The 19,070-nt window shown below is 31.6% G+C and overlaps 2 protein-coding genes across 6 annotated transcripts in view; both read left to right on the plus strand.

The window, feature by feature from the left end:
• Positions 1–6,452: 6,452 nt before the first annotated feature.
• LOC117175244 lies at positions 6,453–9,586 on the plus strand. Its single transcript, XM_033364927.1, has 2 exons — positions 6,453–9,317; positions 9,420–9,586. Exon 1 carries the CDS (start codon positions 7,971–7,973, stop codon positions 8,733–8,735), a length of 765 nt encoding a protein of 254 aa, XP_033220818.1. The 5' UTR covers positions 6,453–7,970; the 3' UTR covers positions 8,736–9,317; positions 9,420–9,586.
• A 7,802-nt stretch (positions 9,587–17,388) lies between these two features.
• The window catches only part of LOC117174291 (solute carrier family 25 member 44), a 129,425-nt gene continuing 127,743 nt past the window's right edge, over positions 17,389–19,070 (plus strand). For 2 of the 5 annotated variants that reach the window (XM_033363258.1, XM_033363257.1), the window contains exon 1: positions 17,390–17,802. The gene's annotated coding sequence lies outside the window, so the exon portion shown is untranslated. Of the gene's footprint in view, positions 17,803–19,070 lie in introns of all 5 variants that reach the window. The other 3 variants (XM_033363255.1, XM_033363256.1, XM_033363260.1) reach the window with 3 other exon arrangements.

The following is a 19,070-nucleotide window of genomic DNA, read 5'->3' on the forward strand; positions in this document are numbered from 1 at the left end:
TAAATCCAAAAAATATTTCTGAAGCCTGAATGTACCTGGTAGTCGAGACAATGCACGTCAGATTCAACATTTTCTGTTGACACAGTTATTGACTGCTCCGTTTAAAGTATAACTTTTGCATTGCAAGCTTATCATTACAGTTTTCTACTATTTTTGAAATATAATTTTAATTTAAATTAAGCACCTTTTAAAGTATAAAATCTAGTGAAAAGTTAGTGATTTTTTAATGTTCTAACTTTAGTGATTTTTAGTGATTTTTCATGGGCTCGATTGGGATTTTCTACTTGAAACAGTTGGCCACCTTGGTGGAGAGTGGGTAGAAAGGAAGAAAAAGAAGAACGGTCGAGGCAGGGGGCTGGTTAAAAAAAACTATGGGATTTCTTTTTTTCGGATTTAGAAGGAAATGGGGGGATCGTTGCACTCTAGCATGAAAAAAAAATTTGCCGTGCGTTTTTGGATTATAGGGACTTTAAAAAGCAATGATTTTATTATCTTGATGTTTTTTCATATCTTGCGTTGTTTAGGTTAAAGTTTTGAATTTCGGTTGTTTTACAAAATTTTGAAAATGCTATAACTCTGAGAATTTTCTTTTAATCGAAAAAAGTCATTAGGATAAATTGTTTGTCAATTTTCAAAATGCGCTCATTTTTTGAATTTCCATAAAAAATGGCTAGTTAACGAAATCGTCCTTTCTTTTAGGACCTTTAAAAAGTGTGCCAAAGATGGATTTGATCCGTTCATTTTTTCGAGAGTTATCGTGTTTACGGACGGTCGGACGGACGGATCGACAGGCAGACGCCTTCGTAAAAACCTTATTTTCGGATTCAGGTGGTCTCAAAACGTTGAGATCCGTTGAAAAACTGTGATGTCAAATTTCCGACAATTCTAATACTTTTTCAATCATAAATGATGAGAATGTAAAAATAAAAACATCAAATAAATCAAAAATTTGTGGAAAACCCCTCAAGTTAAGAACATAAGTTATTCAACTAAAATTGTACGCCTAAAACCTCTAAAAATTTATTATGAATTACTTTTTGATAAGACGCGTAGTTTTGGTTTTAATCATAAAAATGACATTAAAAATAAAAAATAAAAATTTGTGGAAAAAGATGAAAGGTACGAAAACGAATTGATAGACAAAAATTATTCGCCTAAAAAAGAGATGGAAATTTATCATAATTTATTACATTCTCATAATTTATGAATGATAAAGTATTAGAATTACCCTAAATTTGACACTACAAAATTTAGATTTCGAACCAAATGACGCAAAATAAGAAAAAGTGTTAACAATAAATATTAGATTTTGAAAAATCCTACAAATTTTCACTTAGCCATTTTTCAATAGGACTAGTCATTTTCTTTATATTTCTCGAAAGTAGTATGCGCAACATCGAAAATTAATATCTTATGCCAATATACAACGCAAAAAAAATCTAAAAAAAAAAAACAAAAAAAAAAAAAAATGAACGCATCAAATCCAACTTTTGCACATTTTTTGTTTGGTAATAGAAGAAAGAACGAATTCGTTCCATTAAACAATGGAAAATTCAAATTTTTATTGCACAAAAAATAAGGAACAGTGAAAAAAAATGTTGTGCTCACTCTATGTATGATACATATAAATAAAGATACGGGAATCAAAATTGTGCTCCCAAAAAAGATTTACAAACTTATTATTACTCACTTTTTGATAGGATATGCAGTTTTAGTTTTATTCATAAAAAACAATAATAATAAACAATTAAATGTTTGGACAAACAACACAAGCTACGAAAAAATTCAACAAAAGCTGTTTAATCAAAAATTTGTGTATATTTTGGAAATGAATTCTTTTAACTGAAATTTTAACTCTTTTGTTGAAAATAGAATTGATTGGTTGCAAATCAACTTTTTTGTTAAACATAAATATTCTCGAGTTTTTAATTTTTATTTAAAATCTGGTTTGTTGAAATATCAACTACAAAATTTTATATTGGAAGTGACTCTTTTTAAGTTACAAATTTAACTCTTTGGTTAATGCAGCATCGTAATCAACCATTTTTTTTATATATTGAAAATTTTTTTCTGTGACTTAACATTTAACTATTTTATAGAAAAAAATTTTTTCAGTTTAAAAAAATGCCACAATTTTGTATAAAATTTAACTACGCGTCCAATTAAGAAGTGATTTATTAAAAGTTTCTCATGATTAAAGCAAATACTACTTAGAATTGTCGGAAATTTGACATCACACTTTTTCAACGGATCTCCACGTTTCGAGACCCCCTGAATCCGAAAATCAGGTTTTCAAGATGGCGTCTGGCGACAAGTTCGTGAACCAGATATTATTGATAAAAATTCAAAAAGTGAGCGCATTTTGAAAATTTTTGAGAACACTTATTTCTGAATTTGTAAATTCTATGTACGGATATTTATAATATTAAAAAGAACAAACAACTTATCCTATGACTTTTTCGATTAAGAGAAAATTCTCAGAGTTATAGCGTTTTCAAAATTTTTTAAATCAACCGAAAATCAAAATTTGAAGCCAAAAAACGCCCGATATGAAAAAAGTCAAGAGAAGAAAAGCTTTTCTTTTGAAAGCCCTACAAGATCATAACAAATTTTCGGATTTTCTTCGAAAATCAAAAATTAAAATTTTTATTGCATAAAAAATAATGAAAAATTCCATTTTGTGGACAAACTATGCAGGATACGAAAAAAGATAAATTTACCAAAATTGTTATAGTAAAAAGGATCTACAATTTCGTTAAGTATCACTTCTTGATAGAACGAAAGTTACGAGAAAAAAAAGATTTAACAAAACCTGTTTACAAATATCAGTCGGGAAGCGAGCGCGCAGCGCGTGTGTCACATTGAGAATGTGTACCTCAAAGCCTACAGAGCTTTGAGAAACTTAATCTTTGACAATACTTAATTAAGTAGAAAATTCAGAACACGAAGACGCATATAAATACTGCCATCTAAAAGAGATCTTTTTGATAAAGTATTTTTCAAGCATTCAAAATGCAAAGAATAAATATCCGAGCGCGAAGCGCGAGGTAACTTATTACCGAGCGCGAAGCGCGAGATTTTACCGTCGCGCGCCCTAGGCGTGCTCAAATTTGTGAGTGAAGCGGGACGCGAGCGTAGCGCGCGAAGAGAATTTGCCCGCGAAGCGGGCAGCTTTTTGTCAAAAATTGATCTTTCTTAATAGGCATTTAATGTTCTTGGTTGAACATTCCGCTGTTTAGTTGAAAATTAAACAATTTTGTTGAAAAGTCATCTATTTTAATGAAGAATTGTCTTCTTTTGTCAGAAAATTCATTTTTTTGTTCATTAAAGATTTATTATTTTTGGCTAAAAATTAATCATTTTTTATTCAAAATTTATATCTAGTTTTATTAAATGATTATTCTATAATTCTTTCCTCATCCGAATCACATACATTTTTAATAATAGTTATAATAGTAATTATTATTATTATTTCTGTAATGCAGAAAAATGAAACATATGTTGCACTTTTACATTCTATCTGAAACATATGAAAGAAGCAGAAAATAAAATTGCCAGTTTAAAAGTAAAATATTGTTTTTCTTGGGAGTATTTCAAGATTCCTTTTCTATTGTCCCATTTTCGTGGTAAGAGCACTTGAAGATACCTCGGACGCAATTCTTGTAGCCGAAAACTACTTATTTCTAAGGGTTTTAAGACATCATTTTGCGGCTTGGATCTGTTCGAACGACAGTTTATTTATTATTTCATTAACATTAATTAAAGTGTTCCTTTATACTGGCGAGGGTCAAAATAACCTGGCTTCTTTACTTTCCAAGAATTAGCAAATTGTAATTATTTTCCTTCAAAATTTTGATTGGGCGGAAATTTCTGCAAAAATTAGAGTCTGCGTTATTGTTAATCTAAAAAAAATGTTACCAGAAGGTTGCTTGAAGAATTTTACAAAGTATAAACTGTTAGAAAAAACTGTATCAAATTGAATACAAATGTATATCAGGTCATTTGCATAAACAGTAGTTGAATTTTAATAAGCATTGAAATTTAAAAAAACTGTATAATGTACATTATGTATTAAATATAATAAACAGGTTGGTATAGAAGTATACTTGAAAACTCAAAGTGTTCTTACTTCTTTAAATCTGATAAAATAGTCGCCATTAAAGTACACATTTAGTCTGAGTACACTTGATTGTAGGTTAAGTTTTTTATTTATCTGCGTAATTGAACTTTTCGACTTAAAAACTAGTTTTATTTTTGGTTAACTTGAAGTGAAGAAAAATGTTTTATTATTAAGAGTCGAAAATCACTGCAAAACTAATTTTGATTTTGTGTAAAATGGAATTATCTGAACGATTTTCATGAATGTATATGAAATTTAATAAACACGTTTCTAATAGCGGTTTAATAGGCTTCAGATATTAATTTTAATATACATAGATATTACCAATTTAATGTTTTTTTGAACAGTTTATACACAAAAAAGGATTTACCTAGCGATTAACCTTGCTATATTATTTTTCGGGGTCTACCTTATAAAACAGTGATTTCAAAAACTATTTTTTTATTGTTCCTTATTTTTTGTGCAATAAAAATTTGAACTTTCGATTGTTTAATTATATTCAAAAAGTTGTAATAAAAATGTTGTAGGCCTTTCAAAAAGCAACGTTTTTCTTCTCTCTACTTTTGTCAAACCGTGCGTTGTTTGGTTAAAAATTTTAATTATGGATTGATTTTTTAAGTTTTGTAAATGCTTTAACTCAGATAATTTTTTCTCGTGAAAAAGCTTTAGATTTAATACCAACAATCATACATAGAATTTTTTAATCTAAAAAGAATTCTCCAAATTTTTTAAAAAGCTCTGACTTTTTGAATTACTATCCTAAATGGTTTTTTTTAACGAATTCGTTATTTATTCTATTACCAAAAAAAATTGTACAAAAGTTGGATTTGACCCGTTCATTTTTTTTCGAGATTTTTTTTGCGTTGTATATTGGCTTAAGATATTAATTTTCGATGTTCCGCATACTACTTTCGAGAAATATAAAGAAAATGACTAGTCCTATTGAAAAATGGTTAAGTGAAAATTTGTAAGATTTTTCAAAATCTAATATTTATTGTTAACACTTTTTCATAAATCAATTCATTTTCGTACCTTTCGCCGTTTTCCACAAATTTTTCATTTTTATTTTTATTGTCATTTGTATGATTAAAACCAAAACTGCACGTCTTATCAAAAAGTAATTCATAACAAATTTTTAGATATGTTTTAGGCCTATAATTTTAGTTGAATAACTTTTGTTCTTAACTTGAAGGGGTTTTCCACAATTTTTTTACTTATTTCATGTTTTTATTGTTAATGTTATTTTTCACGAATAAAAAAAAATTACGCCTATAATCAAGAAGTGATTATTAATTGATTCGCATATTTTTTTGGGGATTAAATTTTCGTTAATTCATCTTTTTTCGTATTCTGCATAGTTTGACCGCAAAATAGAATTTTTTGATTTTTCATTATTTTTTGGGCAATCAAAATTTGAATTTTGGATTTTCTAAGAAAATCCAAAAATTTGTCATGACAGTCTTATAGGGATTTTAAAAAGCAATGTTTTTCTTTTCTTGACATTTTTTCATATCTTGCGTTGTTTGGGTTAAAATTTTGAATTGCGGTTGTTTTACCAAATTTTGAAAATGCTATAACTCTGAGAATTTTCTTTCCATCGAAAAAAGTCATTAGGATAAATTGTTTGTCCATTTCAATACTATAAATTTACGCACATAGAATTTTTAAATTAAGAAAAAAGTGGTCTCAAAAATTTTCAAAATACGCTCACTTTTTTAATTTCCTTAAAAAATGGCTGGTTAACGAACTCGTCCTTTCTTTCAAGACCTTAAAAAAGTGTGCCAAAGATAGATTTGATCCGTTCATTTTTTCGAGAGTTATCGTGTTTACGGACGGCCGGACAGCCGAACGGCTTGACGGGCAGACAGACGGCATCGTAAAAACCTTATTTTCGGATTTAGGTGGTCTCGAAACGTGGAGATCTGTTGAAAAACTGTGCTGTCAAATTTCCGACAATTCTAATACTTTCTCAATCATAAATTATGAGAATGTAAAAAAGGGTTCATTTTTAAACCGCGAATGTGTTATTTTTCTTCTATGTAGAATTTGAATCCGCAAATGAAAAATTTACAAAATGCAAGAAATGAAATTATTACTTTTAAAATGGAAAATTTCACACTTTGACATTGTAGACCCTTCATTATTCCGATTAAGCAGCAACTATTTTCTTTTTTACGGCATTTTTAAATTGCATGAAAATTGTTTAGGTTATTCTACAATATTTCATATAAAATTTAAAAACTGTGAAGGTTCTTATAATCTTCAACCTTTCATTTACAAGAATGAAAGAAAAAAATGAAAAGCATCGTGACTTTAATATAAATATGCAGTGCATTATAACAATCTCTTTTTTTTGTTATTTATACTTGAGCCTAAATTTTATTTCACTTTTTTAGTAATAATTTTTTCAATAATGGATTCTCTATATATTCTCTCATAATCAATTCGGAATTCCTGATAGTGCGAAGATGTCGAAAAAGTACCAGGACTTTCAAGATCTCAGCTTGAGACAAAAGAGGAGACGCCTATCTTTAGTGCGTCAAAATGCAGACAACTTTGAGAATACTGATCATTCTGACTCCAGTTATTATGAACAATCCGAGAATGAAGAAGCTTCTAACTATAGTCGAGATGAGGAGCCTAACAATGATCGAATTCCAAGTTCTGCTTCGTCTGATGCCCGAAGTAATTCAACAATTTCTGAGCAAGAATTAGAAGATGATAGTGAAATGCGGTGACTACGAGTTCCAACGAGGGATACACGGATGATGAAGTGGAGACCGATAATATCTACGTTAATAATATTCAGCAAGAAAATGATGAGAGTAGTGAAGACGAGAACCTAGATGTTAATGTTCCTGCAAATCCGGCAGATTTGAAGAAAAGGGCTTTAAGAAATACACTTTTGGCCGCTAATATAAATCATACCCAAGGAAATTTAATATTAAAAACTCTACGCACGTTTCCTGTTCAACTTGACATTCCTGCCCAAGGACATTAGAACTCTATTAAAAACTACTAATGTTGTGGCAAGTCAACATGTTGTACAAATGGCTGGGGGTGAATATTTTCACATTGGATTCAAATGCAATATTATCAAGAAGTTAGAAACACTTCCTGATAATACGTTGCCCGAAATGGTGATAATTGACCTGAGCACAGATGGCGGCAAAGCAGACAAGGGCGCTGATCAGTTTTGGCCACATCGCAGTTCCGAATTTGTAATATAGGCGATAAGAGGGAGATAAGGAGATTCGTGATATAAATGCAGAGGGTAGAATTGAAATAAGGGGTTGACAATTACCTTTGCATATTCGCTGTTTTATTGCAGATGCACCTGCCCGTGCGTTTTTTTAAACCACGTGGGCCACAATTCTGCTCCTCCGTGTTCCAAACGTAAGGTTGAAGGTCATCGATCTACTGTACCAGGATTTCACTCAACCATGGTTTTCCCGGGCACGGGGCATGAAGAGAAAACAGATGTAGAGTACGCGAATCTTACAGATGAAGACCACCATAAAGGGAGAAGTCCTTTGTCTCCAATTTTAGGTTAGGTATCACGTGTTCCATTCAAATGTATGCACTCGGTTTGGCTTGGAAATGTGAAGAAACTTTTAGAGGCAAAAGTGGGTGGAAAGTTTGGCCATCAAAGATTCAATGGTAAGAAATTGGATATTCTCGATTCAAGATTAACATTACTTGCATCCTACAAACTTTCAGAATTTAATCGACCCCCAAAGCCAATAACTGAGATTCACAGTTATAAAGCAACAGAAGTTCGAAACTTCTGCTGGATACGAATACAAGTGTTTTCAAGAATGTTTTTCCAGAATAGTATTACGATCACCTGATGATATTGAACAGTGTAATGCGTCTTCTTATATCTGAAGACACACAGCGGGAATTTTATCCATTTTGCCAACAGTCTTTGGCAACTTACGTTCGGTCATGCGAAGTATTATATGGGGAGCAATTCCTGTCTTACAATGTCCATTCCCTTTTGCACTTAGTAGTCGATGTCGAGTTGTTGGGTGGTTTGGAAATATTCAGTGCGTTTGGGTTCGAGAATAACATGCCAGAATTTCGAAAGAATATACGGAAACCTGACCTTAAACTTCAACAATATTTCAAAAGATTACACGAAAGAAACGAACAAGCTCTAGCGCTATTTCCTGATGATATTATAATTCATCCATCACAAAGTCATGCTCAGGGATCTCTTACCGAAAATATTTTTGCAGAAAATTGCCATCAGTTTTACAAGTTAGAAGTTGGTAAACTAATATTTTCTATCACACTACGCGACAGCTGCTGTTTTCATCAGAATTCTGAAATTTGTCTGATCAAAAACATAGTAGAAGTTGAAGAAACTATATTCTTAATTGTTCAGAAATTTCGAACGATGACTGCAGTTTATGATGTTGGACTAACATTAGATTCTGTGGACATTTGTCATTGCTGTGATTTATCAGTTGCTGTCGAGGCGGTTAATCTGGATCAGGTTAAAAACAAGGGCTATAGATTGCCTGTATGGAGTGCCACTGAAGGAGAAGAAGAACGCATACTCGAAAATGAGTGGATTTGCATCAGCTTATTAACCCTCTACCACCCATAGTGACATATATGTAACGTTTGGAATACTTGAGTTTTTTTAAATATGACTTTGAGACGAACAGCAATTTTTAACGCAAGGATTTACATGAAAGTCAGGACGGTAATGAGCTAGAATTTTAGTTTTTTATATACTCCGCCACAGGAATTTAGAAAAAAAAGAAAGTTTTAAGGGCGGTAGGGGGTTAACACCATTCATACTTCCCCATTAACAAAGATGAATGAAGTTTCAGTAGTTAGAAATCAAAATAATTAAAAGTGTAAGTAATAATCGTAATTCTCTATCATAGCACAGTGATGGATCCAAAAATTAGCAAAATGCTGAAACCTAAGAGAATGAAAATCACAAGTAGTGGTAGAATTAGCGTACGTCCGAAAAGCCATTTGCACCACTTCGGAAGATGATGTACCTTCAGCAAAGAAATCGAAAACTTATAAGTCTATTTAGGAAGAGAAGGAATACTCGAGATGTCAGTTGAAACTATTAGGGCATCCTAGAGATTTGATTGAAAAAACGGGTGCTGATCACACAAAAATTAATCCAGAGAAAAAACAATGTATCAAGTAGCAAGACTTCGAGCAACTCGTAAGTAATAATTAGTGATATTATACCTTCATTAAAAAAATGTGTTGTGTACATGTAATATTTCTATAAAAATGTATATAAATTTGTATTTTATTTCTTTAGTTCCAGACGAAATTCTTAAACTCGCTTTGTATGTCTAGAGAAGTCAAAAAGCAAGGCAAAGATATTATTAGGCAATATTCAGACATTAAAAAGGAAATTGTAGGTATGAAAAAGGAAATTGTAGATATTAAAATATCATTGCAAGAACAGTCTCAAACAAGTTCTGGCGACCTAAGCTTCTCTGAAAAACTCCTTGCACCTCTAGAGATTCCCCTTACAGACGGTAGAGCAGTTCCAGAATCTTGACGAGAAAGAAAATCTAAAATTACGGAGAATTGTGGTAAGAATTTTAATAAATTATATCATATTATTTTGATACAATCTCTTTTTATTAGTTGCTTAAGATCTTTTAATTTCCATAGTGTTTCGTCCAATAACTATGATTTTTTATTTTCTAGTATCGCCATTTGATCAATAGGGACGGAGCGAAACTCAGAGAATTTCTAAGCTTTTCCTTAAAGCTCGTGATGGCAGACGAGTTAGTGACTTATTTCACCTGGCTAGGTGATTAAAGTCACAAGGCATTCAGAGACACTAGAGTGTCTTATATTTTTTACAGTATGTTTTTCCTTTTTCATTTGAAAGATGTATCAGTTATTGAAAATTTCTAGAATAACCTTTAAATTTATTTTTCAGCGGCTGCCAAAAAGTGTCCTTGCTTCCCGGGCCTACGAGATATCTAGGAGTTCACTACGGAGATGAAGGAGGTGTTGAGAACTACAAAACAAAGATATCGCAACAGGTCCAAGAACACCCGAAGGTGTTCTTGCGAAACTGCGAAGGCACAGGAAGGAAGAGAGAGGCTGACACGAGAGGAACTATAGGCGAGATTGAATCGGTTGGAACTGGAGGAAGAAGAGAATTAATAATTGTTCAATTTCTATTTACGCATCATAAATTTCATTAAAATCTTTTAAAGTATTCTCTTCAAATTATTATTTTTTAAATAAAATAAAAACTTTTAATTTTCCCAGGAATCTTAAGAAAATTTGTTTATTATGTTGAAAACTTGCAAAATCTCCAAAAATCGACATTTTGTTTGAAATTTTTTGGAATCTTCAAATTTTTAATTATTTTTTAGATTTTTACAAAACTTCTGAATATATTTCAAAATGACTCGATTTTTTCCTAAAACTTTTAATAAATCCTGCAAAATTAAAAAAATTGCCTTAAAATCTTCCACGTTATTTTTGTACAATTTTGGAAATCTTTTGAAAAGTTTTTAAATATTCCGTTAAATTTAATTTTGAAAAAAGTAATTAAAAATTTTCCTAGGAATCTCAAGGTAATTTGTTTATTATCTTAAAACCTTTCAAAATTCTTAAAAAGCTTCCAAATTTTATTTCGAAATCTTCGAAAATTGATGCATTTTGTTAAAAAAATTTTTTTAATCTTTGCAAGTTTTAAATTCCATTTAAATCTTTAAAAACTCCTAAATATCTCTTAAACTTACTCCATATTTTTCTAAATGAATAATTATTCAACTGCTATTTCTATATCAAAATTCAACCATTTAACATACAAGTACAAAATTTTGAAAGTAGAACAACTAAAATTGTGACGTTAATTCAAGGTGATTTAAGGCTTTCTATTTTAAACAATTTAGATGCAAATTGTTTAGTTTTAAATATTTGATTGATACTTGATCCTTTTAAATAAATAGTCATACATTGCTAAATATTAAAAAATTAATCTACCTTAAATTTTGACCAGATTTAGAATTGACCTGTAAAATAAATTATTGTTTAATTCTTAATACTTGAAATAAAGTTCAATTTTGAAAATCATAAATAATTTTATATATACAGTTGATCAACTTAACACGATTTTTGTCAACAAATTTCAATTTCAAACGCTATTAGTTTTTAACTTTTCTCCTTCTTTTATTGTGTCGACTTTTTCAAGCAGGTGCATTATCTTATCATTATTAATTGATACTGGAAATGTATTGCCCGTTGGCAAATTAAATAATTAAAAGTCTGACTACGATTAAGATATTCTGTTTTCGTTGCTCATTGCTGTATACAATTATAAATTTGTACTTTAAGTTTATTGCCCGTTGGCATGAAAAATCTGGCCCTGATCAGTAGAACTCTGTGGGCAAATTGAAACCTAACCTCAAATTAATTACTAATTAATTAAATTGTTTTAGGTAAAATTAGTATATTTACCATTAGATGAGTCAAATATTATATGATGAAATTGATCAAGTTCCGTATTTTCAATTATTATTCAAGAACTCAAGGTTTTTTGATTTAATGTAGAGTTCGAATTATCAAATCTATTGACAAGAAATGAATTGCAGTATGCACAAATTTATAATGTTTTTAAATTATAAGAGTAAAATATGTGATACAATCGATTATGTTATTGAAACTTTGATTCTGTATTGATAATAAATTGATTACAGAAATACATTAAGGACAAATTTTTACAACATTTCAGCAAGAGCCAGTTAATCAACTGCGCATGCGTCGCATTCGGCATCTAATTGGTTTCGCGCGAAGTTTAAAATGATAAACAAAGTTTTTTTTCTTTTTCATTATAAACAATGACATTTCAACTTATAAAAACGTCCATTAGGTCGAAATTAATTAATAGTAATAAAAATCAATTGAATTCATATTCTGCAAATAATATTTAAAATACCCAGAAATATTTATTCCAAAAATTTTCATTTTTGTTTAAAAGTTGTTTAGTTTATATTTCTTCTAAACCGATTTAAAAAAATAAAACGATCTAATAAATGATAGCGCAATATTTGGGCGAAAAAATTATCTACAACAATTTTCCCCTTGATTTTCTTTGGAAGCATTCGAAAATGTCAAGTTGTAGGGAATCTTTTTGCGAAAAAACTTTTTCTAATTTGTTAAAAAGTTTTATAGACAACATTTTTTTCAAGAAATTAAAATTCTTATTTAAAATATTTCTGGTTATCATCAATTTTTTTCATAAAAAACAAAACTTTTTTTCGAAACTGATACCATCCACAATAATTTTACGTTTTTTAAAAGTATAATTAAATTTTGTATTCTGAAGCCTTTTCTTTTCGTGCCTGTAGTACTTTAATTTTAATTTAAAATAACTTAATAGGAAATTCAAAATATTAAGGTGGCCTTCGAAAGGAGAGGACCATTAGATACTTTCGAGTTTACTTGCATTAAATCTCCATTTGTGAAATTCATGAATGGATTATAATGAGACTCATCGTGTACCGATCGGGCACCGATGGGGCACCGATCGGGTTTCCCAATCGGGTGTCCCGATCTGGGCGTGTGTTTCATCCGCGGCCTGGCCCCGATCAGGATTCCCGATCGGGACCAGACCTCGGGCGAGCAAAGCATGAAGGTTGCCACTTCTCGCGTTTAGATTATAAGGGAGAAGTGGCACCTTCATGCTTTGTCGATATATAGAGCCCCTTCGTCCTGAAATGCCGAAATTTCTGTACATGTAGCCCTGTCATTAAAAAATGTACACTTTGAAAATTGAAAAGTTTATGGTTGAAATTAACATAAAAAAACTGAGGCTCGAACTGAGCAGTGTGGTATTTTAGATAAAAAATGAATTGATGAAATATTAAAAACTATGAATTTACTGATACATGTTCGTATTGTTTAAATTGAACCTAAATTTCTAATTCAGGTTGTACACCATTTAGTAGTTATCTCAAGTTCAAAAATTATTTTAAAACTTGAGGAAAATATTTCCATTTTTAATTGTAACTAACTTTAGAAGATTGCGCTAGGCGAACTTTCGGATAAGTATTTTAGTTTAAAACTATTTAATTATTTAGAGTTATTCAGAGCTTAAACGTACCACAGAGATTCGTAGAGAATCCTTTAAAGAATGAAATTGAGTTGAGTAAAAAAAAAACCCTTATAAAAGTGACTTTGGTAGAAAATGGAGATTTAAGACTTTTGGTGGAAATTCGATTGATTCAAGAGATTTTTCTTTGAGAAAAGAAACGTTTTATTATTGTATTGTTTTAAACAAAATTTAGGAAAATAAATATGGTCAGAAAAAGGTCAGAGGCTAGAGAATTAAAAAAAAAGATGAAGATGGGATACAAAGTACAGTCCACTATTTGCTTTTGAATCACCAACAGTCTTATTTTACTATATATTAAAAAACGAGATTTCGAGCAAATCCTTTTATAAAAATATATATTAGATTGTTAAAGAATTTTATATGAAAAAAGCCCAGTCTCGGAAAAATGTTGTTGTCTAGTTCTGCACTGCAATAATTGAAATGTACATAATGTTTCAAAATTTATAATCATATAAATAAAAATGTTCACAATTTAAAAACTTTGAATATATAGAACAATTGTACAATTCTGCAACTGTTTCATTTTAAATGTTAAGGCTTAATAGTTGAAATTTTTCCAAATGAAAACTTTCATAGTCAAATCATATCAACTTTAAGTGCTAAAAATTAAAGGAGAATTTCTTACTTAATAAGTATGAGATTTCATACATGTAAATAGTTTAGAGTAACAAAATTTTTAATTTGTTATTAGTTATTGTTAGTTTATTGTTATTTTCCTAGATCGTCGGGTAACACATAGTTCTAATTGCTTCAGTGATCATTAATATTTTCAGAAAACTCTATTATCGACTGAAAATCTATTCGGCGACAGTCATGGACATAGGAAACAAGGGACTAGACATGCCATTGCGGGGGTGATGCAATGAGGGGGGAGGTCTGCCACCTTTTGATGTCCCCCGACAAACATGGCAGCGCCCACATGTTTATATTTTCATGCACAGTTTGTCGGAAAAAATGCTCGTGCGCATAATCAAATGGCACTTCGTAAGATGGCAGCTCTCCCCACTCATGGAATTCTCCCCCCTCCCGTGGATACAACCGCGCTCACCAAGTTAGGATGGCATGCCAAACCCCGTGTTTCCTATGTCCATGGGCGACAGTGCCTCTTTCGCTGATTTTACTCACAACAACTGTTAAGAGGGGTAGGATGCTTGTGCGGGTAGAGAGGCACAGCGGGGTGGGTTAAGATTTTCGCCGACAGCGCCGTCTACATTTATCATGACCTACTCATAATTCCATCCCCACTCCGCCGCATCTACTGTTAAAATATCTTTGATGCGATATATGAAATTGATTATACATAGTCTCTTAATGGCGATTTCGTATACCGATGTTTTAGCCATTTTAGCATTCTAAAATATTAGAACCATCGAGATATAGAAATGGACCGGTAACGCTTTAGGGAGAACTGAAATGGACTCTAGAAAGAGAAAAAATATATGAGACGTATAGTTGCCTTTATCTATTTCAGGACTGTGTCAAGTGAATTGGTGGGCCTGTGTATTGTCTAAATAGTATGTATGGTTAAAAAAAAGATAAACAATACATTAGAAATTTGTAGTTATAATAAGTTAATTTTAAAGAACATTCACGTAAAATAACCTGTTTCAGATGGATTATTTTAAAAACTTGGTAACCTTAAATTCTTCTTGAAATTGTATTGAAAATTCTACAATAATAATAGTTTTGTGAGTTCAAAAATAATGTAAGAACTGTCAAAAATTTGACCGATATTTCTATAACATAAAAAATAACCATATGTATCGCATAGGTACAAAACTTCATATTTTAAGGCTTTGTTTTTGTTGTAACATTTTTCATTTTACTATATTCAATCATTTTACTTACGTATGAAAACATATCCCCATATAAATGTCTTGACAACGCCCACAAACTACACAGGCTGCCACCATTTTTATATTTATTTAGAATAAATTATAATTAAATAAATTATAAATAAATCAATTCTGAAAAGTGCGATAAACGTCACATTATTGGGGCACTCGCGACACAAAGCGCGGTCCTGTGCTGCGCCAAACTTCACCCAACGAAAATATTCTCAACTAATCAGCTTTATCTAGAAAGAGAAAGATTTCATCTCATATGTTTTCTCTTTCTTTCTTGATCCCATTGCCGTTCTCCCCACAGCATTATTGGTCCATTTCTATATGTCGATGATTAGAACAATACTCGAGAATAGCACCCCTGAAAGTATGTCCGGAGATCGGTATCAGTAATCCCAACTTTGGGACGTTGAGATACTGCGCATGCCCAGCGCGGCGACCCTCATTAGTTGCTGTTGGCGTGCGATTCAAACCGGGTATAATTAACAACGATACAAATTAAAATATATACTTATTACAGATTGTACATTAATATCAGAAATTACATAGATTGTGATTTAAGACCATGAAAAAATAATGACGCGTATATTGTGTAATTAATCGTTTTTTTTTAGTTCAAACGACTAACTTATATTTCAAAAATTAATTTTAAACAAATATATTTATAACATTTATTATAATATTTATGAATGATTTCATAATTTCATGTAAAAATTTCGAATTGCAAAAGACAATAATACTAGATAAATACCTGAAAATAACGTTTTTAGCTTAGAACAGTTCTTTTTAATTTAGAGACGTTACATAATGAAACTCATAATAAGGAATAAAAAGGATCATTGCTGATAATAAAAATTAAGATAGTGTCTGCTAGTACCAACAAAATTCGGCAGTTCGTACTAAAATTTCGTTATAGATATGACTCGTCAAATTCAAATTTTTGATCTTCAACTACCTTTATTAGTAAAATACAAATTCATCTTTAAATTGAAAGGAAATACGCCATTATTTACAAAATATACGCATTGGTATTTTTTCCAACCTTAAATCATAAATTACGTAATTTTATATATTAATGTTTAGTTTATAATAATGATATATTTCAATGTAAATAATTGTTAATTATACCCGATTTAAAGCGCGCAAACAGCAACCATTGAGAGTCGCTGTGCCGGGCAAGCGCAGTAGCTTAACATGCCAAAATTGAGATCACTGCTTGTTATTACTCCGCGGTACTACGGACTTTTTCTTCTATCAAGGAGAATCCACAATAGAATTTGAGAAACCGACGTATCATTGACTTGACATAGCTGTAGCTTGGACGTGCTGCGCGCGCATGTATTTTCAACTGACCCAACTGCCAGTGGGAAGCTATCTGAAACTGGCAATAGAAACATTACCGTAAGTGATACGCACATTACAGGAAGATCTTAGATTTGAGTACACAGGTGCAAAGTTGTCCTCTTTCTATACATGGAAAAGTGTGCGAGTGAGAAAGTTTGTCAAATTGACGTAAGTTAGAGGTGTTCCTTTGTTGATCATCACACGAAAGATACACAAAATAAATATATAAACAGCATTTTCGGTACTTGTTTGAAAAATGTGAGAACAGATTTTGAGAAGGAAACGTATAGGTAAGTACCTTTTAAATTTGTAATATGATAAATAGGCTAAAGATTCTCAAGGCTCTGAGAAATTTTCCGCAGGTACTTTTCAATGTCATCTTCCTTAAAATGGAGAGCGCAAATTGCGAGATTTTCAGTAAAATCATTTACACCATAATGAATTAAAATTTCTTGCCACATTTGCAACTGCGTCTCCTTTATATAGAAAAATAAGATCAAAAAATAAAGGTTAAATTTCTAAATGATTTCTATTAAAATTAAATGACAGGTAAAACAATAAAATATATCAGACGTTTATTGTACTTGCAGTGAAGGCTTTAAAAAAACGAAGTGTATTTGCCTTCTTCGGCATGTAACTTCGTCCACAATCCGGAACTTGACACCTCATGGCTTAGAACACATTTCTGATACTTGCATGAAAACAAATAGAACCTCTCAACTTACGTCAATTTCACAAACTTTCTCACGCGCACACTTTTCCATGTTTAGGAAGAGGACAACTACGCACCTGCGCACTCAAACCTAAGATCTTCCTGTAATGTGCGTAGCACTTACGGTAATGTTTCTATTGCCAAGTGGGGGAACGGAGTCAGGTTTCCTTATTATTCCTTCGTGGTCAAGTCCACCTCAAATCAATGCTACGTCGGTTTCTCAAATCCTATTGTGGACTCTCCTTCAGAACAGCCAATGGCTGATCTGAATATACGGTCACGAACTAGTGTGGGGATGCGGTGCTACGGTGCCGTTGCTCCAGCCAAATCGCATGCGCGTGGAGATCGGTCTCTTTTATTATTCCTTCGTTTCGGTAGTTGAGTTCTGATATCTGCAACAAGAAGTGAGACGAAGAATTCTGCTTTTCATTTCAAGTACATTGTGTTGTGTGATTCTAAATTATATATAATCTCTGAAGGCGTGTTGCGTGTCAGACTAACGGACTGCATTTGAGCACAAACTAACCTCCGAATATTATTTTATAGTATAACTATTATACATGTTCTAAATTGTTATTTCGGCACCTACAGTCACAGTGTGAATTTACTGGAGAAGATTTCATCACTTCATTGTCATTTGGTTACATCATTGTCGGTAGATAATTTTTAAATATTGATACTACCAAAAACAATTTCCCATTGTGCATTGAATATAACCTTGTTTTCATTTAATTTGAAAGAGCCTTGTTGTATTTCATACCGTATCTCCTTGACATGTCATACAAAATAACTAAATTTGGTGGTATAACATCTATACGTATGCAATATGCATGTACTCAAATTGGTGTCTACTTTTTTTACGTTTTTACTAAAGTCATGTGTTATTTTCGCATCACATTTGTATTTTAAATGCACCCTACCGATAGAAATCTCTGAGTATTCTCAAGCGAAATAGCCTGGCCCATTTGAGTCTATAAGCAGAGTCGATTTGAATAATATAGTCTCTGAGATAGTCTGAGACATTTGGTTCCTTTTGAGGGTCCTTTTAAGAGTGGTGCGACGGTAATATAATGTTCCTTTTGTATTCATCACGTTCCGGGCGGGCAGTTATTTATAGTAGTTGGCCGTCGCTAACCCGACTCTCCCTTTTTAAATTTCTCTTCCAATTATTAACGCTTTTTTTTTTAAATTGATGAATCTTCTCATTATGCTCATTTATAATTATAACTTATATACTTACATACAATTTTCCAGTTGAATTAAAAAATGTCTCTTAGCGTATCTCATTCCATTTCCGAGGCACGTTGTGTTAAGGCTGTTGGAACGGTGCGCACAAAAATGGCGAAATCCATGAGACACTCAAAACTTACGAGCGGTCTATGATAATTCGGTTTTGGGCTTTTAAAAATGCATTCAGAATATTTTACCGTCACCGAAAGGGGTTCCGTGGTTGTGGGATATGCGCTTGCTGTCTGATTTTTCGAAACAAATTGCGTCAAAGCTAAAAAATGAGAGTAAAGTGGTTAACAAAAATATACGAATGGAGACCAAAGCTGCTTGGCGCTGATCGATCAACTTTACTTGATCGTATTATCAAGCATGTGTACTGTCGGTATAGCTTCTCCTCTTGGCGGGAATTTTAAATTAGAATAAAAATGCGATTTGTGTTCTTTATATTGTAATTGGTTCTTGGCATGTCTTACTTGGCTTCGGAATAGGAAAACTGTGAAAAGTGATAGGAGGATGCCGCTTTGAACTCGCTGATAATAATTAATAATAATTTAAAGTTAAAAAATATATTATTTATTGATTTATATATATTTATATATATATATTTAAAAATTTGTCATAAGGACAACCGCAGGATTTCGCCGGGAGCGGGTGCTAATCTGAAAAATTGCACCCGCTTCCAGCGAAATCGCG

Source organism: Belonocnema kinseyi, chromosome 6 (genome assembly GCF_010883055.1).
Source record: "Belonocnema kinseyi isolate 2016_QV_RU_SX_M_011 chromosome 6, B_treatae_v1, whole genome shotgun sequence".
NCBI classification, from domain to species: Eukaryota; Metazoa; Arthropoda; class Insecta; order Hymenoptera; family Cynipidae; genus Belonocnema; species Belonocnema kinseyi.

Bases quoted from the DNA above. Each gene is read 5' to 3' on its own strand.
- LOC117175244 (XM_033364927.1), top strand. From the start codon at position 7,971: ATGATATTGAACAGTGTAATGCGTCTTCTTATATCTGAAGACACACAG.